The sequence below is a fragment of the Hippocampus bargibanti genome, linkage group LG06 (assembly GCF_051943395.1).
Source record: "Hippocampus bargibanti isolate YZ-2025 linkage group LG06, ASM5194339v1, whole genome shotgun sequence".
Lineage (NCBI taxonomy): Eukaryota > Metazoa > Chordata > Actinopteri > Syngnathiformes > Syngnathidae > Hippocampus > Hippocampus bargibanti.
The window spans coordinates 19,412,782-19,434,748 of NC_142739.1; the positions used below are offsets into that span (position 1 = coordinate 19,412,782).

The 21,967-nt window shown below is 44.8% G+C and overlaps 2 protein-coding genes across 2 annotated transcripts in view; one reads left to right on the top strand and one right to left on the bottom strand.

Moving 5' to 3' along the window:
* The window catches only part of kiaa1143 (KIAA1143 ortholog), a 71,833-nt gene that overhangs the window by 34,894 nt on the left and 14,972 nt on the right, over positions 1–21,967 (bottom strand). The gene's annotated exons all lie outside the window — the stretch shown is intronic.
* On the top strand, positions 1,798–12,514 carry LOC148896686 (dysbindin-A-like). Its single transcript, XM_088999115.1, has 10 exons — positions 1,798–1,974; positions 3,353–3,421; positions 6,869–6,919; positions 6,989–7,049; positions 7,353–7,485; positions 9,529–9,661; positions 9,970–9,992; positions 10,529–10,675; positions 10,807–10,932; positions 11,175–12,514. The coding sequence occupies exons 1-10, from the start codon at positions 1,919–1,921 to the stop codon at positions 11,432–11,434; spliced, it is 1,059 nt and encodes a 352-aa protein (XP_088855241.1). The 5' UTR covers positions 1,798–1,918; the 3' UTR covers positions 11,435–12,514.

Below are 21,967 nucleotides of genomic sequence, written 5' to 3' on the forward strand. Positions count from 1 at the left end.
ACAAGGGGGTGGGACCTTCTGTAACTGGCCATTTCTGGATTCATTTTGAAGTCATTTTTATTGGTGTTTTTCATTTAACTAAAAATATCAGCCTGCCTGATTTGGGTATTTTACATGCTATAAAACCTTTTTCTGATGTCAGTGGGAAACAAATAAAAATGGTGCCGGTTGTCCTTTAAATATAGTGTGTACAAACCTCATAGCACAGTAAGAACACTACAACCCAATTTATTAACTGTCTTTCAAATGTGAAAAATATCCCTGATCAGTTAATAAATTTGTCTCAAGGAATATGGCGTTTACATACTATTTCGCAGATACTTGGAGGAGGAAATGGAAATAGATTAAAATAACATATGCACTGTGATTTATCAAGATTGTGTCTGTTTTTATTGAAGGGGCAAAGTTAACGAAATCAAACCTTTATTGAAAAATGGAATCACTTTCAACATTCAAAACATATTATTACACAACGAAATATTCAAGCTCAATAATACCTACTTGTGTTAAATTCCGCCAAATCATAGATGGTTTGTCCTGACCGCGAGCTCAACAAACTCTGTACTGACACCCTCGCCTTCACGCGCAAACAATACACGAGTACCGTCGCCGAGCACACAGACATAGGCTACCTGCAATTGAAATTCGCATACTCGGCACGGCAGCCAATCAGAAGCCTGCTTCTTTCTTCCGGACTTTCGCAAGCGTTATAAAGTCGTGCAATTGCATGTCATTTTCCAAAATAGATGCACAGAACCTCAGCCCAGAATAATAATTCAAAAGAAGCTAACAACATATGTGACGCTACAAAACGTAAATTTACATTAAACCGTGACTGTAAAGTGTACGTAAGACTTATGAAAGGGGCTTAGTGGCTCATAGGAAGCAATGCAAACGTTGCATTGTGCACCACAATGGCGAATCGACTACTGCAGTAAAATCTACAGCCGTACTCATTTATCGTAAATTAAGCAAGGTAGCATTTGTAGTATTGTTGATTTTAAAAAAACTTTGCGACAATGTTTTTTAACCCTTCGCTGCCTGTATTATGTTCTAATTAGAAAAAAATATATGTTCAGTTGACATACATTACATTCTGCAGCATAATCAGTTAGTGGAGATAGCTTTCAAGCCCAAAGCATCCGAGTGTTTGGTCATTTTGAGATTGAGAAACAATCTCCAGCCACTTCTCAAGCTCTTCTTTGGCGAGACACCTGGGGATTATTGATGTTATTTTGCATTGTATAGAATTTCAACTATTCAACAATAATATCCATTTTTTTTAATCGAAAATCCTTTGAAAATATTTTAATAGTGATAGAAGTTCATCAATGCAACAGCCACGACTGTGTCCGATGCCAAAATGTCTTCATCAACATGGTCATCTATTTCATTCTCATCAGGATCTGGAAAGATATACAGCACATGGGTATTTTAGAAAAAAACATATGGGCACAGCAACATTCAAAAAAGCAAAAACTATACCGACCATTTGATGTCAATGCTCTTATCTTACCGTGAAATCGGCATCTCAAGTCGTATTCATATGAAATTACTTGAGATTGCTATAAATCATATTTGTTACAGTAATTTTTGTAATTATCTCAAAGTAGAGAAGACCAATTTGCGTGGTTTTTCAGAGACAGTATGTGGCTAGATACACAAAATGTTTGTCTAGCCGCTAGACAAACATTTTGTGTATCTAGCCAACAACCAGTCATGAACATGAGACAGAAGGGGGCAGTAATAGATTTCAGAAGCCGTTAAGTTTCTACGTCAGAAAAAGAAGAACGGAAGACTAGCTGCATCTTCTGTCACAACAACGGCGTTGTCAGTGTCCGCTTATGTTCTATACTGTGAAACAGGTCCATCTCAAAGGACGACAGCCTAACTGTAGATAACCGACAACCGTGTCATCATGTTCGAGAATTTCAGAGAAAAACTTCACATGGTGCAACAGGATTTAACGACGGGGTTAGTCTGATTTGAGTTGTATTTCTCAGATTTTCTTTTATATTTTCCCCAAGTATCGCAATGTAGACTACGCGCGTTTCATTCAACACTTATGAAGCAAAGTTGACTAGAAGTTGCCTCAAGTCAACCAGAAGCCGTTATCTGGTTTAAACTGAGCATGTTAAAAAAGAATGATTTGCTGCTGTGGACTGCAAATTTCCCCATTGCGGGACGAATAAAGGTATTCTGATTCTGATTCTGAAATCGGCAAACCCCCAGGAATGATTATGTGCCTTCATGTCATTTGCGTTTTCGCATTAGGACGCAAAATTTGGGCTGTTTTCGTTAGTGTGCGCCATTATGTTTATTGCTCTCAGCTGACGATCATGTGTGACGTCGGGTCAAGTAGGTTTAGCAGAATGGAGCCTTACATAGTTTGCGGGTAAATGTGAGCAAATTCCTATTGCTGTGGTAATGTTTCAAGGGGATTTGATCGCGAAACGACATAAAGGAATGTAACTCGTATGTACAGGACTACACCAAGCAGCACCAAGTTGTTTCTCAAACAACGTCTTTTACAATACAATACAATCAATACTGTAAATACATATTGATTTATATCGCGCTCTAACAACAGCTAAAGCTACAACAGAGCACTTAACATGGACAACTAGCATATACAGGAAATAAAGCAGTCACAAAGATAGCAGAAAGCACCAGGGAGTTAAACGAAGATCAGTTGTGAATCTAGCTGAGTCAAATTTACAATATTGAGTCAGGTCGCCACCAAACAGATGTACAGTACACAAAAGAAAAACATAATTTAAGTATGTACATTCTGCCCTCTAGTGGAAAGGCATTACATCGTCTTCCTGTCACGATGCAATGTTGACATGTTATTTCTAATACATTTCAATAAGTTAAGTGACATTGGATACACATCTGAACAAACAGAACAAAAAACGTGGAATCACTCATGGGGAGTAGATTAGTGGCGCTATTCAAAACGATTTCCTGTGGCCTTGCTTGGCTTCATATTAAAGTACATGCTGCTGAGGGCCAAATGCAGGAAACGTGGAATGGATTGTATTTGCCTTTATTAGTCTCTCAGTGGAGAAATTTACATTTCACTGCAGCAAGGTGATGAAAGGAAGCCACTCTCGCGGCACCGTCTTGAAGTCAAAAGAAAATGCCAAACAGATGTAATTGAATGAAGTACAGTATTTGCATATGGGACGCAGGTCAGTAAATTATATAGTAAACAATGAATGGGTTATACTGTAACTATTATAGTAATTATTTTACACGTATAAAATAGATAAGAAGCAAATGTTGTTATAATCTTTCTGTTTAGACTAGTATTTGTGTTAGGTCATTCATTCGGTTTTCCTCCCACCAGCTTGAAAACACTTGGAGATAAATCAAAAGAATCCAAAAGCAACAGCAGCAGCAACAGGAGGAGGTCCAGGTCAGTTCAATTTGCTGTCAAATGCAGTGTCGAACCATCAAGCCATCCATACCATAAAAGCCTGGAAATGTATTCACTGTATGTTTGAAATTAGATGGATCACTCATGCTTATGTCACATGGTTTGTAATGTAAATATCAGAACTCAACCTGCGTGGTTCATCAATAAAAGCTGGCTCGATTACAATAATGCTCCATCTCATCAACTATAGCCTATAACACCTCATCAGCTCAAAGGGCTGACATTATTCATTGTTTTAAGTTTTCTCAGTAATAGATAAACGGTAAACACATTCATTGAGACTTTAAACCACATATTTATACTGAACTGGAATGTAGCCACAAGGGGGCACAAGCCAGTGTCTTATTGTGCCGGTCCCAAGCCCGGATAAATACAGAGGGTTGTGTCAGGAAGGGCATCCGACGTAAAAAAAATTGCCAAAACAAATATGCGAATCAAACCTATGAATCCCATACCGGATCGTTCGAGGCCCGGGTTAACAACGGCCGCCATTGGAACTGTTGACCTTCAGGGTGCCAGTGGAAAATGGACTACTGTTGGTCGAAGAAGGAGAGGAGGGTGGTGTGCCCGGAGGAAAATAGAGATATGGAACGCCAAGAGTATAGAACTAAGAGTAGGAACTTTGAATATAGGAACAATGACAGGTAAAGGTAGAGAGCTGGTTGACATGATGCAGAGAAGGAAGGTAGACATACCGTGTGTCCAGGAGACCAGGCTAGAAGCTTAGGGTCAGGGTTTAAGTTGTTCTATCATGGTGAAGACAGAAAGAGAAATGGAGTTGGGGTTATCTTAAAAGAGAAGTTTGTTAGGAATGTCTTCGAAGTAAAAAGAGTATCAGATAGAATGATGAGTCTGAAGCTAGAAATTGAAGGCATGATGTTCAATGTTGTTTGTGGGTATGCCCCACAAGTAGGATGTGAGCTGGCGGAGAAGGAGAAATTTTGGTTGGACTTTGAGAAGTCATACAGAACATCCCGAGAAGTGAGAGGGTTGTAATTGGTGGAGACTTCAATGGACATGTTGGCGCAGGAAACAAAGATGATGAGGAGGTGATGGGCAGGTTTGGACTCCAGATGAGGAACGCTGAAGGACAGATGGTTGACTTTGCTAAGAGAATGCAAATGGCTGTTGTGAATACTTTCTTTCAGAAGAGACAGGAACATAGGGTGACCTATAAGAGTGGAGGCAGAAGTACACAGGTAGACTACATTTTGTGTCAACGGCGCCATCTAAAGGAAATCAGTGACTGCAAAGTAGTGGTTGGTGAGAGTGTAGCGGCACTGTAGCCAGACAGCATAGGTTGGTGGTGTGTAGGATGACGCTGGCAGTGAGGAAGATGAAGAAACCAAAGGCTGAAGTGAGGACAAAATGGTGGAAGTTGAAAAAGGAAGAGTGTTGCATGACATTTAGGAAGGAGGTAAGACAAGCACTGGGTGGGCAAGACGGCATTGCAGATAACTGGCAAACTACAGCAAACATAATCAGAGACACGGGTCGGAAAGTACTTGGTGTATCGAGTGGAAGAAAGGTAGATAAGGAGACTTGGTGGTGGAATGGGGAGGTGCAGGAGTGTGTACAAAGAAAGAGGTTAGCAAAGAAGAAGTGGGACACTGAGAGGACGGACGAGAGTAGACAGGGAGATGCAGCGCACTGTTAAAGTAAAGGTGGCAAAGGCCAAACAAGAGGGCTATGATGACTTGTATGCTCGGCTAGACAGCAAGGAAGGCGAGACTGATCTTTACAGGCTGGTGAGACAGAGAGACAAAGACGGTAAGGACCTGCAGCAGGTTCGGGTGATTAAGGATAGAGATGGCAATGTATTAACAGGTGCCAGTAGTGTGATGGCAAGATGGAAAGAGTACTTTGAAGAATTGATGGAGGAAAATGAGAAGGAACAAAGAGTAGAAGACGTGACTGTTGTGGACCAAGACGTAGCAAGCATTAGCAAGGATGAAGTGAGGAGGGCGCTGAAGAGGATGAAGGGGGGAAAGGCACTTGGGCCTGATGATTTACCAATCGAGGTATGGAAGTCTTAGAGAGGTGGTGGTGGTGTTCCTGTCTTATTCAACCAGATCTTAGATGGTGAACGGATGCCTGAAGAATGGAGACGAAGGGTACTCGTGCCCATTTTTAAGAACAAAGGAGATGTGCAGAGTTGTACTAAGGAATAAAGTTGATGAGCCATACAATGAAACTCTGGGAAAGAGTAGTTGAAGCTAGACTAAGAGCATAAGTGAACATTTGTGAGCAGCAATGGCTTCATGCCAAAAAAGAGTACGACAGATGCAGTGTTTGCTTTAAGAATGCTGATAGAGAAGCACAGAGAAGGTCAGAAGGAATTGCATTGTGTCTTTGTAGATCTGGAGAAAGCGTATGACAGGGTGCCCAGAGAAGAGCTGTGGCATTGCATGAGGAAGTCTGTAGTGACGGAAAAGTATGTTAGAGCGGTACAAGACATGTATCATGACTGTAAGACAGTTGTGAGGTGCGCTGTCGGTATGACTGAGGAATTCAAGGTGGAGGTGGGACTCCACCAGGGGTCAGCTCTGAGCCACTTCTTGTTTGCTATGGTGATGGACAGGCTGACAGACGATGTTAGACAAGAATCTCCTTGGACCATGATGTTTGCAGATGACATTGTGATCTGTAGCGAGAACAGGAAACAGGTGGCGGAGAAACTAGAGATGTGGAGATATGCCCTGGAAAGGAGAGGAATGATGATCAGTCGCAGCAAGACGGAATATATGTCTGTGAATCAGAAGGATCCAAGTGCAAGAGTGATGCTACAGGGAGAAGAGATAAAGAAGGTGGAGGATTTTAAGTACTTGGGGTCAACTGTCCAGAGCAATGGAGCGGCTGGAGAAAAATGTCAGGTGTGATGTGTGATAGAAGGGTTTCAGCTAGGATGAAAGGAAAAGTGTATAAAACCGTGGTCAGACCAGCCATGATGTTTGGACTGGAGACAGTGCCGCTGAAGAAAAGACAGGAAGCAGAGCTGGAGGTAGCAGAGCTGAAGATATTGAGGTTATCTTTGGGAGTGACCAGGTTGGATAGGATCAGGAATGAGTACATTAGAGGGACAACTCATATTAGAGGCTTTGCAGAGAAAGTCAGAGAGGCCAGACTGAGATGGTTTGGACATGTCCAGAGGAGAGAGAGTGACTATATCGGGAGAAGGATGCTGAGCCTTGAACTGCCAGGCAGGAGACCGAGAGGAAGACCGAAGAGGAGGTTTATGGATGTGGTCAAAGAGGATATGAAGGTAGCTGGTGTGAGAGAAGAGGATGCACAAAACCGGGATAGATGGAGGACATTGATTCGCTGTGGCGACCCCTGAGGGGAAAAGCCAAAAGGAAAAGAAGAAGATTTATACTGAACTGGTTTATAACACTCTTAACTTTTACATATCTTATTCCTTTTGCCCAGGTATGAAGAAAGTCTTCCTCATTTCAATGCTGGACTCGACATCCTCAGCAGGTACACGCAGACCGCCAGACCGATTGTACTGTATGATTTTTGCCGACAGTATAAAATGTGTTTTTGTAGGTATGAGGAGAGTTGGTTTCTGCTTCACAAAAAAATAAAAGACTGTGCTCAGGTTGCAGAGGTATGTTCAGTCATTCTCCAGTTCTTTGGCACAGATGACACAATATCGCTTCTGTAACTTGTTTCAATAGGGTAAACACTCCTGCTTAGATATTTGACATACATAGTAAATAGTCATGCTCATAACATCCATCTTGGACAGGATACTTCACATCTCGTCATGGAAACACCATCCGTGGCTTATCTGATCAAGGTTTTTCGAAACTGATGTTAAGTGACAAATTTGAGTTGGATGGTGCTAATTGTTCACACTGGTCTGGTCAGTTGCACAATAGTTTTGATCCTCTCTGTGGCTTTGTTTTAGGCCATTGATGGAGATGTGGTGATGCTGTTGGCGCACTGGGAGAAGAGACGATCTGCGCTGACACAACTACAGGAGCAACTACAAAGCTTGCCTGCTTTCATCTTTGAACTGGATGCCATTACTACATCGATAGGTGCCATGTGCCCATGGAAATCTGTTCAATCTTATTTTCCGGTGTGTAAGGCGCTATATATATGTATATATATATATATATATATATAGGGCCGGCCCGGTAGTCGAGTGTGGAGTTTGCATGTTCTCCTCGGACCCGCGTGGGTTTTCTCCGGGTCCTCCGGTTTCCTCCCACACTCCAAAAACATGCATGGCAGGCAGATTGACCACTCCAAATTGTCCCTAGGTGTGAGTTTGAGAGTGACCATTGTATGTCTTTGTGTGCCCTGGCTGGCAACCAATTCAGGGTGTCCCCCACCTCATGCCCGAAGACAGCTGAGATAGGCTCCAGCAACCCCCGCGACCCTAATGAGGAATAAGCGGTACGGAAAATGAGATGAGAAATATATATATATATATATATATATATATATATATATATATATATATATATATATATATATATATGGTAATAATAATACACACACACACATATTCATTTATATATATATATATATATATATATAAAAACATTGTTGCAAAGTAATAAGGATTTTTTTTAATGACCTACCACAAATGCTCCCTTGCTGAATTGATGGTAAATATCGATTGCTGATGATTTTGCTCCAGTTTTCATTTGTCCATACACTGTTCGTTGTGTTGCACAATGCAATGTTTGCGTTGCATCGTCTGCTACAAGCCACGTGAACTCCTCTTTCCACGCTGCTTTTAATAATAATACATTTAATTTCTAAGCGCCTTTCAAAACTCTCAAGGACACGGGATAATGTACGTTTACGTTTTGTAGCGTCATAAATTTTGTTAGCTTCTTTTGACTCTTTCTTCTGGGGCTGAAGTTCTGTGCGTCTACTTTGGAAAATGATACGCAAATGCATGACCTTATAACACTCAGAAAAGTCCGGAAGCACGAAGCAGGCTTCTGATTGGCTGCCGTGCCGAGTATGCAAATTGCCAAACGAACCGAAATTCTGAAATTTCCAAGCCAAACGAAGATTTTGAAATCGGAATAATTTATTCAGATTTCAAAATCTTCGTTCAAACGTTTGCCTTATTGAATAAAAGCAAATGTTTCATTTGAAAAAAAATCTTTTGTTTTGTTTTGTTTTTTTTTTTCCCCAAAAAGTTGTCGGCCACCCGGACGGAAACGTTTTGCAAGTTGTACGCCTGACGTAAAAGTTGCACGCCCGACGTAAAAGTTGCACGCCCTGGGCATCCGGGCAGACATTATTTCAGACACTGCTTATACACTGGAATATATGGTACTCTTGCCCTCAGTTTGCCTTGTGAGTGTGCAGATACATCTCATAGCAGTCGAAGGTGGGAGTGAAAACAAACCTGACTCATTGTCTTTGGAGTGAGGACAAAGAGCACTCTGTTATCCATCCATCTATTTCAAGCATGTCATTCGGTAGTGGGGAATTGTTCTTCTAGGACCTGGAATTGCATAACTAATGAGAATAAAGTGCATATGAATACATGGACTATATGATGGATATTGAATACCGTTTTTTCCGGTGTATAAGGCACACTGGAGTAGAAGGAAGGAAAAAAAATCCAAATATAATATACAAGTACATAAAAGCTTTCCAAACATAAGACACACCACATTAGAAGGCGCTACAGTCGAGGCTGGGGTTACGCATTACTTCTTTTACAGGGGGAAATGGAGTTGGTGGCTGCTGACAGTAGTTGCCAGACCTGTTGCGGCTCAATATTACTTCACATGTGTATAAGATGCAGGGTCATCTTTTGAAGAACCTCTGGGCTTCTTTTGAGTGCGCCTTCTACACTGGAAAATAATGTAAATGCTCAAACGTATTCCCAAAGATGTTTAGTGGCAGGACGCTCGATGCCTTTTTTTTCCCCTCATGAGGGTAATTTCAATAACGAAGTAATACATGAAAAAAGCACTGCGAGTTGGCAGAGAAAGTGTGCACAAAGAAAAATTACTCGTCCCCATGTGAAAATATGGGGACTCATATCGTGCATAGTTCGAGACACATAGTTAAACAACTTGTATGCGTCCGTGTGTGTCCGTGAATAGCGCATTTGGAAGGTGACTTTGAGGAGATGGAGAGCAACCTGGTCTTCTTGGAGACGCTGTGTTGTCAGTGTGAACAGCAGACGCTCAAGCAGTATCATATCGATCAGCTGGAAGTCTACAAGAAAAAAAAGAGGTCTGTGCTTCATCGCCTCCTTAACTTTTCTAATCAATGTCTTGATAGAAAGTACTGCGCTTCAGTCCATCGCTAATGAGCTCATACAACTTGATCTTCCAAATGCATTCACATAAGTTATTTTGATAAGAAACCTGTCAATGGCCTTGCTAAATAATAAACAATTGAAATGTCAACAAATTTGAAGTGCTTCAGCAGGAAACTGCTTTGTGCCGATTTCAGCTTTTTCCGTTGCTCTTTTTTGCACCTTCATTATCAAAAACGTACCCGATTTTAATGAGAACCTTTCGGTTTGTCTTTTTTTACAGGCGAGAACTGGAGGCACTGGAAGGTGAGCTGCATTTTTTTCTTCTGGGGCAAAGGGGAGAAAAACATAACTAACCTAAGGGAGACTAAATCTCCCTTTGACTATGTGGTAGACCTTTAGGGAGATTTCTGTATTGTGGAGGACACTATTAAACACGCTGTGACCAAAGGCACAATCCCCCTGAACTGTCCAGCGATGACTGTCAAATGGCACAGACATTCGACATTATTTCCATTCAAAAACAGTGATCGCATATTTGTGCTGCTGAGAAGGCTCAAACGCTCAGCACAGTCTCCTCCTTGATGAATGTTGTGGCCAAAAATGTTGAAATGAAAAGGTTGTATTGCTCTACTCATTTTGGGTGGCTTCCTTCTCGACTACTGTGACAGGTGACATGATTTTTTTTTGCTGATGACACTAGTGCAGCGTGTTCGACCGGAAACAAATTCCTTGTGTGTTCTATTGGCAATAAAGATTATTCTGATTCCATATAATGTATGAAGAGTGTTGGGCCTTTGCATCAGAAAGTTAACTCTGTTGATATGTTCCCATCTTTACAGTGGATCTGAACGCAGAGCATGCTCAGAAACTGTACAAGCTTGAGCTCGCGCGGCAGCGGAAATTGAGGGAACAACAGAAAGTCTACGAAGAAGCCTTTAACCAAGACGTGGAGAAATATCGCTCCACTGGATATCTTCATCCCAGAGGTGAACATTTTCTGGCTGAGCAACTCTGAGTTGCATGTTTTATGACCCCAAACGGATCGACCGTATCGCTTCATAAAAACCCTTCTTATCAATTGGCCATGTGTTTGTTTGTACAATATGTACGACTGAAGTGCCAACAGAAGCCGATGGAGTCGTTCTGGATCAGATGGCTGTCACCAACCTTTCGGACCAGGAGGCGTTGGACGATTTCCTGAACTCTGCCGATGACTTCACTTCTGGATCATCGCTCACCTTGGGTCAGTCAGTCAGTTCCTCTGAGGGGGAATAACACTACCGGGGAATTTCAAACAGCACTGATGGCTTTTAAAGCTATACCCACTTGTCCAGACCTGCAACGTTATCTTGTGGTTTCCCATACTGCTCATACAATGCACACTTGCATAATTATTAAAATAAAAATCATCTCAGAGTCAAGCAGTCATGACTAACTAGCAGTCTCCCATTGAGTGTGATGAATTGGACTTGTCGTCTCAAACAGGTCCAGACATCAATAGCGGCTCCTTGGAATCCTTAAGCAGCCCACTAGGCCAAGTCCCGGAACTAGAAAACCACTTGTCAGACAAGGACTCTAAAAGTGTTCAAGACGACGGAGACCTCAGTGAGTCCAGTGATGAGCCTGTGGTGCAATTGGATGATGAGGACATTCTGCCGGATATGACCTTAGTTGGCCTCCAGGATCCTGATCAAGTTAGAAGCTCTGATGACAGTGACTCTCCAGGAGATGTGCCCTCTGGGTAACTGGCAACCAAAGCCCTTGAAATGTCACAAGGTTTAAACACTCTATGAACATTTCCTGCCCCCCTACACCCCAACTTGGACTTGGGACACACACCGCCAACACAAATCATCTTTTTCACGTGTTTTTATCCCCCTAAACAATGCAATAGATAAATCAAAAATGCATCAAATGAATGCTGGTGATTTCATTTGTTTGTGTTTTATTTTATCTTATCTTATTTTATTTTATTTTATTTTAGCTATTGTGATACAAAATATATGAACCATTGCCTTGTAAAAAATGGCAAAAAGCAAGGACTAGCATAAAGCAGCTGTTAACACACTTCTGCTTGAAAGCTGAGCATACAAACTGACCGCCAATTGAAACATTCTTAATCAAGGAACCAAGTATGCAGCCATGGTACGTACGTCCATGGCTGCACGTCCTGTACGTCCTGAATATGTGGTAAAATCTTGAATTAAAAAAAATATCTCATCCCTAAATATGTCTATGTAATCCATAAATATGTTTTTTCCTTCTATATATGTTTTTGTAGCAAATTGGCTGAATCTACTTTGTACTGGGGTTTGCTGTAATGGGTTTGACATGGCTGACAATATGCAAACAAGACAATCCTTGTACTTAGGTTCATGAGGGGGAAAAAGGTCGTTTTCCAATTGTTTTAAAGCGACGTGAAATAGGTATACAGGTACATAGAAAGCATGGCTCTCAATTAGGACATTGAGTTGAGTTAGATGTCGTGCTAAAAGACTTTACATATTTCATTTTAAATAAATCTAAGCATAAAAAATGTATTCTGACACATTCCAAATTTAAAAACAATCTTGCAATACCATATTTTTGTGTACAGGGTTTGTTTGTTTATCTAATTTTATAGCAACACCAGCTGAAAATGGCGCGTCACAACAACATCCGTGACACTCTGACGAAGGCGGAAGTAGTCGCCGAAACATGTCAGGTATTTGAACACCTACACTGTCTGTAAGTAAAGAATCTGCTTAAAATTAGATATCAAGTAGACAGGATGAACTTGGTACAACGATTTGTTTGTTTATGTTTAAGTTGAGCCATTAAATTTAATTTTTCCATTTAAAGGTCATGTGATCTTTGTTCTCTAATGAAGCTAAATGGGTAAATAGCTTTCAGTCAACAGACTCCTTCATATTGTAGAATATGATTTGCTTTTTTTTGCGTGCACAGGCAATGTTTTAATAATAACAACATTGTCTTTTTTCCACTATGAGAATTTTGTTTCCCTTCCTTATTGTACACTAAGTTAAATCTAACTGGTTGCAGAGTGAAACTTGTGAAACCAGTGTTATTATAAATAATTAATATTTAAAATGTTGTATAGCTATAGTAAAATTGTTTTTTTTTTTGTGGTTCACTGCAACCTCGACTCAATGGCATCCAACGTATTTTTTGCTGGGGTATCTCATAATGGTCGCCGGCCAGTCACAGGGTATTGTTAAACATTGTTAAACAATCAGTAATAGTCATATTTACACTCAAGGACAATTTAAAATTAATTTGACCAAAGAAACATATTGTAATGCCCCTCAGCGTGACAAATGATGCGCAGAGTCGCTGGTATAGCGAGTCGGTCTTTTATTAACAAATTTAGCAGTTTTATCACACAAACAGGAGCTGTTGTTACGCCACAACTCACGCGCAGACAATCCCTCAGGCATACTCCTAAACCCCGTTCTTGGGTCCTCCCTTCTCTCCGTGTGTGTCGTCACGGGACCCCAACAAGCCCAGCCCCCAAACATGCATAACACAAGCACTGAACGTTACACTACCCTCCCCTTTATGAAACCCTCGCCCCGAGGGGTCAACAAAAAAAGTCCTCAAGTCGCTGTGGCCTTCGTCTGCGTCTCTGTGGTCGACCTGGCTGTGGCTCGGTTCCCCCCTGCGCTGGCTGACTTGGGGCAAAGCTGGAGGAGGGTGGGGAACCTGGGCTAACCAGATTACCTGACGTGGACGAAGCAGACCCCGCCTCAAATATAGGAATACCGCTGCCCCGGTAGGGGGCCAACCTGTCCCGATGTAGAGCAATTTTCCTGCCCCTGGGGGGGACCGCTACCCGATAAACAACCTCCCCCACCCGCTCGAGTACCCGACAAGGGCCATCCCAGTGGCTGTCTAGTTTGGGGCAGCGGCCTTTTTTCCGTTTGGGCGTATACACCCAAACCAGTTCCCCGGCCCGGAAGTCTCTCCCCTTGCTCCGCACGTCATAATTCCTCTTTTGGCGTGCTCCGGCTTTCTCCAGCTGGTCCCGTGCGAATGCGTGCGCTGCCTCCAGCCGATCTTGCAGTCGACGGGCATACTCCAGCCCCGGCTGGTCCTCTGGGCCGCCTGGTGGTCTTCCAAACGCCATTTCTGCCGGTGTCCGTATTTCCCGGCCCAGCATCAGCAGAGCAGGGGTACAGCTGGTGGAACTCTGAACCGCTGATCGATAAGCCATCAGCACCAGTGGGATGTGCCTGTCCCAGTCACGTTGGTGTGTGGAGGTGAGGATGGCGAGCTGCCGCGAAAGTGCGGCTGAAATAGGCTACCACTCGCTCATGGTGCGGTTGAATCGTTCCACAAGTCCATCACTCTGCGGATGCAAGGGAGTGGTGCGCGTCTTCTGCATGTCAAGGCGTTCACACAGAGCAGCGAACACCCTGGAGTCAAAATTTCTGCCTTGGTCACTGTGGATGATATCTGCAGTTCCAAACCGGCAGAACATGCCCTCCAGTAGCGCATCAGCTACTGTTTCCGCCTCTTGGTCTGGCAGTGCATATGCCTCTGGCCACTTGGTAAAATAGTCCATTGCACACAGCACGTAGCGATTCCCTCTGTCTGTCACAGGGAAAGGGCCCATGATGTCCACAGCAACTCTCTCCATGGGCGCACCAACCCTTTGTTGCTGAAGTGGTGCGTGTGATTGGGCTTGAGGTCCTTTGTAGGCCATGCACTCATCACAGCGCCGACAGAAGTCCTCTACGTCCCGTCGGTGCTGCCCCCAATAGAACCCTTGGCGTAGCCGTCGGAGGGTCTTTGTGCTGCCAAAGTGTCCCGAGCCAGTGCCCCCATGACATGCTCTCAGCGCCGTCCGTCTCTCTGAGAGCTCTTGGCACGACCACCTGCCATCTCTCTTCCCCGGTGGCAGGTTCTTTCCAGGCTCTCTGCAGCACACCGTCCTTGATGCGTAAGCCATAAAACTTGCTCCAAAGGCCTTTGGAAGCAACAGAGAGTCCCATCACGCCTTCCCAGGGCGGCCTCCTGCCACTCTGGACCCACTGCCACATGGGGTTGAGATCGTGGTCCTCCTGTTGTTTTGAAGCCCACTCAGCAGTGCCCACAGCCTCTAGGGTGCAGCATGTCGGCACAGCAGCAGCCGCTTCCCCGCAAAGCTCCAACTCCCCGGCATCTCGCCGGTCACAATAGCTGCAGCCACTAATGGAACATGGCCGCCGGGAAAGGGCATCTGCGTTAGCGTGCTGAGCCCCAGCCCGATGCACCACAGTGAAGTGGAATGCTTGCAGCTCCTCGAGCCACCGTGCTACTTGGCCTTCTGGTTCCCTGAATGACATCAACCACTGCAGTGCGGCGTGATCTGTTCTGATGGTGAAGGGCACGCCACACAGGTAGTACTTGAAGTGGCGTGTCGTCAGAACAACTGCTAGCAGTTCACGTCTTGGAACGCAGTAGCGTCGTTCACTTTTATTGAAAGTGCGGCTGAAATAGGCTACCACTCGCTCACCTTCTGGCCCCACCTGGGACAACACTGCCCCCATGCCGACATTGCTCGCGTCTGTGTCCAGCAAAAAAGGCAGGGATGGATCAGGAGGGGTGAGGACGGGAGCGTTCATGAGGGCTTTTTGTAGGCTGGAGAATGCCTCCTGACAATCCGGCAGCCACACGAAGGGTTCATTATCTTTCAGGAGGCGGAACAAGGGTGCTCCAATAGAAGAAAATCCTTTCACAAACCGCCTGTAGTATGAAGCTAGTCCCAAAAAACTTTTTAACTGCTTCTGGTCTCTTGGTACTGGCCAGTCTTTGATTGTGCTGACTTTCTCCTCCAGCGTGCTGATGCGCCTTACCGTCCACTAGATGGCCCAAGAATTCCACTTTTTGCTGCATGAAGTGGCACTTATCTGGGTGCAGTTTCAGCCCAGCTGCCGCAATCTTCCCCAGCACCAGTCTCAGAGATTCCAGTGCCACTTGAAAAGAATTACCATGGACGAGGACATCATCCAAATACACCAGGCACTTTTGCCTCGGAATGTTTGTGAGTATTGTGTCCATCAAACGCTCAAATGTCCCTGGTGCATTGCATAGGCCAAAACTCATGACCTTAAACTGCCAGTGTCCTCGTGTGGTGCAGAATGCCGTCTTGGGCTTGGACTCTGTGGTGAGAGGGACTTGCCAGTAGCCACTCCGCAGGTCAAGTGACGAAAACCACGCAGAACCCGAGACCAGATCCAAGGTCTCGTCTACGCGTGGTAGTGGGTAGCAGTCTTTCTTTGTCACCTTATTGAGCGGTCTGTAGTCCACACAAAACCGCGATTTGGTGCTCTTTTTCTTGGGGACCATGACCACGCCAGACGCCCACGGACTGTCGGAGGGCTCGATAATCCCTGCCTTGAGCATGGCACGGATCTCTTGATCTGCGGCTTCCTGCTGGGCTAAGGGCAGGCGTCGAGGGCGAACCTTCACTGGTCGCGCGTCACCCGTGTCGATGTGGTGCTCGACCAAGTGAGTGAGGCCCACCTCATTCTCACTGAGAGCAAAAATGTCATTAATTTCCCACAGTACCTGCCATAACTGCTCCTGCTGCTCGACACTTAAGCCATCACAGTTCTTCTGCCAAATGGACCGCATAGCCCCAGCTCTCTGCTGATTGACCCGGGGTCAAATTGAATGGCATGGCTGGGTTGGATCCAGTTGGCGCCCCCGGTGGGTAGACCATCACAGGGCGAGCGAACTCTACCCAATCTACCGTCGAAAGCTGAGGAGTCAGCACTGCTGCTGTCTTGGTCAGGCTGGTTTGGGTCATCGGTGCATCCGTGCTCTCTGCTGACGGTTCCGCCGTGTTGATGGCCACCTCTGGTGCACTCTGTCGAGACGCCGTGATCAGCTCCACATGCTGACCGCTCGGCAGGATGAGTACTCCAGCTCCCAAGTCCACCACACATTTTGCGGCTTTTAAAAAGTCTCGTCCCAAGATACAGGGGTCACTCACGTCAGCTACCCAAGCTGAGTGGGTTGTCGACAAACCCCCCAGAGTGAAAACAAAGTTCCCTTCACCTTGCATCTTGGCCGTTTCACCGGTCACGGTCCTCAGTTTTGTGAGGGTCGATTTTAAGACGGTTCCCGCTGGAACAACGGTAGGCCTCACAATTGTGGCTGACGACCCAGTGTCCACCAAGGCTGTACAGGAAATGTCCCTAATTTGCACGCGAACATGACTGGGGTCCCCCACGTCTGTCCACCCCACCATGATCGCTTTCTCTCCACGTGCAGATTGTAATTTCCGGCTACTCACTGGACGGGTCCGCGTTGACCGGGCTATGCAGACCCTTTCCCGTTTCTCTGGTGGTTCAACATCTTTGGGCAGCGTCGTAGCAGATGACCTGGCTGGCCACACCCCCAGCAGATAGCAGGGCGAGCACGTCGACCACTTCCTTCCTCCCGTTGTGCTGGGCGGGTATTTATCGCACACACCAACTCATCCACCCACGCTGGCCGGCGCTCCTCACCTCCTGACAGCGAGGTCGCCAAAACGGGGCAAGCCGCCGTCGGTAGTACTCCTCTGGCTGCGATCTCCCTCTCCGTAGCAAGAGCGAGTGCTTCTCCGAGCGCCGCTGGGTGGGCAAGCTGGACGTGTAGGCGCAGTTCATCCGGTCTGAGTGCTTGGATGAACTGGTCCCGGATAAGTTCATCTTGGATGTCCTTTGGCATCCCAGCATATGCCCGCCGGCCGAGGCTCTCGATCTCATGGGCAAGACAAGGCAGCGGCTCCCCAGGATGTCGATCATGCCGTTTTAGCTCGCAGCGCAAGGAGTCCTTCAAATTAAACTCCCCGAAACGCCTCTGTAAGGTGCCCACCAGTGCAGTACTTGAGTCTCTCTCCAGGGCTTAGTAGCAGTAGACAGGAAGTAGCCTCGTCGGTTAATGAAAGTGCCAACTGGCCGCTTTCACCTTGTCTGGCCAGTTTGCCGCGTCTGCCACCAATTCAAACTGGGCCCGATAAGCCTCCCAACTTCCTTTCCCGGAGAACTTGGGGGGTTTCATGGGGGGCCAAGCCAACCCCAGGGCGCTGCCATCAATGCTTCCGTCAACCCTCGTGGCCGCTACAACCCGGCGTGGCGCCGTAATGGCGGACTCGCGCTCATTTCGGCACGGATTGTCAACATAATTATCATAAACATGACCTCGCTGTGTGCCACTTGACATTGGCATGTCTATCACGCATGGCGCTGCTTCTTTCTTTACCGTAGCCGGGTCGCCGTGCTGAACGGCCTCCTCCTTTACCGTAGCAAAGTTGCCGAACATTTTTTTTTTTTAAGCAGTTGGGCGTACGACGGAAAATCCGGAGCTTCTGACACCAATGTAATGCCCCTCAGCGTGACAAATGATGCGCAGAGTCGCTGGTATAGCGAGTCGGTCTTTTATTAACAATTTTTTTATTAACAAATTTAGCAGTTTTATCACACAAACAGGAGCTGTTGTTACACCACAACTCACGCGCAGACAATCCCTCAGGCATAGGAGTATATCTTCACAAGCACTGAACGTTACAATATTTTGGAAAAGTGAGGAGAAAGGCCGTGCAACCACAAGACAAGTTACAAACTCTGTTTAAAAGGCCTAAGCCTGGATTCAAACTACCAATCTCACAACTGTGAGGCTCTCCATTTGATGCACCAACTCATCAAATCTGTTTTCATTTGTTGTACTAAGTGTATATATTGCTAATACATGTACAATACATGATATTCAATTTACAGCAAGCATATTTGACCTTTGATTCTGCATATTCCAAAAAGATTGTTTGTCATATTTTGCATGTTGTTGGAGTACTGTGACCTAATGCTGGACTTGATTGAAGGTTGCACTGAACTTTTCGACTTCACCTTCCACTGTTTTATTGAGCACCTTTCATCATTTTGTTGAACAAAAACTGTGGGACAATTTGTTAAGCACACTTTGTATGCATTCTGCTGATCGGACAGGAATTCAATTACGAAAAAGTTTTAAGTCTGTCATGTAGACATTTATTACTGCGTGTGTGTTTTGCTCACCAACTATGGTATTAAGAGGAAGAGGAATACCATCAACTCCTTGCCAATGAGAGCCACCACGTCCAGCACAGCACCATTGACTTTCATCCGAGAGGGACAGAAAAAGCCCAACCATCCTCCTGCCAAACCAGAAGTTGGACAGCTATCCAGGGCCCGCGATTGGGAGATGCGGGTTGACGTTGGCCAGCAATTGGTTTTCCCAGCGGAGTGCAGCCACTACCCTCAGACCAGACGTGGTGCTCTGGTCCCCTTCACTCAAGGCTGTCTACATCGCAGAACTCACAGTACCGTGGGAAAACTCTGTTGAAGAGGCATATGAGCGCAAGAAGCTGCGCTACACAGAACTCGCAGTGGATGCGCAACAGCAGGGATGGAAAGCCAAGGTATATCCAATTGAAGTTGGATGCAGAGGGTTTGTGGCTTCCTCCACCATCAGGCTGCTAAAAGACATGGGTGTCCACGGACAGGCTCTGCGGCACACAGTTAGATCAGTCTTTGAAGCCACAGAAAGAAGCAGCCAGTGGATCTGGATGAAGAGGAAGGACCCTTGTTGGGCTCATAGAACAGCAACCTAAGACACAACCCCCCACCAGCTTCTCAACATCTGTTTGGGCATGGGACACAAGCGCGGGCGTGATCAACCTGTCGCTGGCCACCATCGATGAGGGTGTCTCGTGATTAAAAGGCCGAAACACCCAATGATTCTTTGGCACACGACTGACGATGTGTCCCAAATTCACAACCTCCCATCCCTGAGGCACAGCTCCCACACCAGTCTCAACATCAAGGCTAATCTCATGTGAGGACCACGCATTGGCACAAATGGACAGAATAACATCACCTCCAGTGTTTCATGATTCTCATTCTTAATCAAAGCTGTTTTAACCAAAGCTGTGTTGTACACAGTGTTATTAATGTACTATGTGCTGTTTTTAAATCCATCTTTAGCTGCCCCTTTCGTGTCACTAAATACAATACATACTGTAACTCACAAATGGAAAAATTGTCATTTCAGGTCATTTTCCAGACATCCATCCATTTTACGATTCGTTGTATTCATACGAGGGTCACGGGGCATGCCGGAGACTATGCTAGGCCTCTTCAGGCAGTAGGCGGGGGACACTCTGAACTTTAGTTGAATTTTGTCTTTGTTAATCGTCTCTCCGCATAACATGTTCTCTTCCTTGCAGTTGAAGTTATCGTTTCCAAACTTGGAAGGATCAGCACAGGGGCCAAACACTCGTCCCCTAAAGAGCCAGCAGGCCCACGGCGATTTGGTAACCAACTTGAGACACAAGACAGAGGCTTCCGTGTGGAGGTAAAGTTCCCAGGTATGCTTCCGTTTCAGCTCTGTCGCTCATCATAACCACAGGTAAAAGCAAAAGGCATCTTTGTCCGTCCGGTTAGTGGGAAAAGGACTCTGATTTAACAAGAAAGATTTTTGCAAGTCTGTGATCTTAATTTTATGACAGACGACTCTCCCAGCGGCCTCCAACCCAGTCCCATCGGCTCAAGGCCACTGTCCTCAAACACTCGTCCCGCAGCCGGGAAATGTGTATTTATCTGTCCTGTAATTTGCAGATATCATTTGGTGCGCAGGAGATGATGCTTTACCAATGGACGGCCAGGACATGATTAACCATATCTTGAGGCAATGAATAGGTACTATTTAGTTTACTGCTCGTCGTTATGTAAAACAACTGTACCTGAATGTTTTTCTAAAGTGTTGATGTCCCTCATCTTAATTCTGAAGATGATGCACGCTACTTTGACAGTACAACACATTTCAGATTATGTGAAACCATTTTTGAAATGCAAAAACAAATGTGTGATGTGTGTGTCTTGACTGTTTTTTCCCAGGTGTACAGCAGCAGAGAACATTTGGCTACACCATCCAATTTGAGCTTCTCATTTGATCGCAGTTACAGCAAGGACAAAGAGGGCCGTGTCAATCAATGTTGGAGGGCTTCGTCCCTCGATAGGTCCAGCAGACCAGAGTTCTGGAGCCCAGACTGCCGGAGTGCATGGCCAGGTACTCAATGCCGTCATTGATGTCTAATATTGTATTGTTTGAAGAAAAAGATGCAGGTTTGTACTTGCTTTCTTTTGCTACACAATCGAGTGTGCGTGCCCCCTAAATGGATTTATTTTGATCGCGCAGAAATCTGTTCTCAGTTATGCGCATGCGCTTTAAAACATTTTGGTGAAGCGCCTGTTCGATGCACCTTCGAGGGTGGTCGTCATGAGGCTTTCTGACTACAAAAAGCCCCATATTATTGTTGGTTTCTTCATAATGAATAAAAACACTCATCAAGCGCCTGCAATTTTTGATCACAGAGCCAACACGATGTGTCAGTTCTACTTTTTGCATTGCGGGTTTATGTATTTATTGCAATGATGTATTTTAATTTTATCGATGATTTTATTTTATTTTGGGTGAATCAACTGGTCATTATATTGATACCTGGTGGTTGCATCTTCCAGGTTTGCTGTTTGCATTGAGGGTTTGTTTTTTTATTGATTGAATTGGTTTATATTTATTTGTATTGTGTTTTTATTTTATTTCATTGTGTGTATCAACTGGTCAAAATATTTGTACTTTTATTTGAGTCCTTGCTGTTTTCATTCATGTTCTGCATGTTTTTCTTGGTTTCATGATTTGTTAGAACTGACGCATCAAGTTCATTTGTATTTTTTTGCATTGAGGGTTTATTTGTTTGTTTATTTGTGTATACCCCTGCTACATAATATCAATACCCCCCACACACAATATCAAAGCCCTTTTATACACAATATCAATGCCCTCTACCCCCTACATAGAGTGCCTTGCAAAAGTATTCGACCCCCTTGAATCTTCGCCACATTTCAGGCTTCAAACAAAGATATGAACTTATTTTTTTTTTTGTCAAGAATCAACAAGTGGGACACAATCGTGGGGTGGGACAACATTTATCGGTTAATTTAAATTTTTTTAACAAATAAAAAACTGAAAAGTGGGGCGTGCAGTGTTATTCGGTCCCTTTACTTTTAGTGCAGCAAACTCACTCCAGAAGTGAGGATCCAATTGTCCTAATTGACTGATGATGATAAATGGAATCCACCTATGTGTAACCAAGTCTCCGTATAAATGCACCTGCTCTGTGATAGGTTCTGTTTGAAGTGCAGAGAGCATCATGAAAGCCAAGAACACACCAGGCAGGTCCGAGATACTGTTGTGGAGAAGTTTAAAGCCGGATT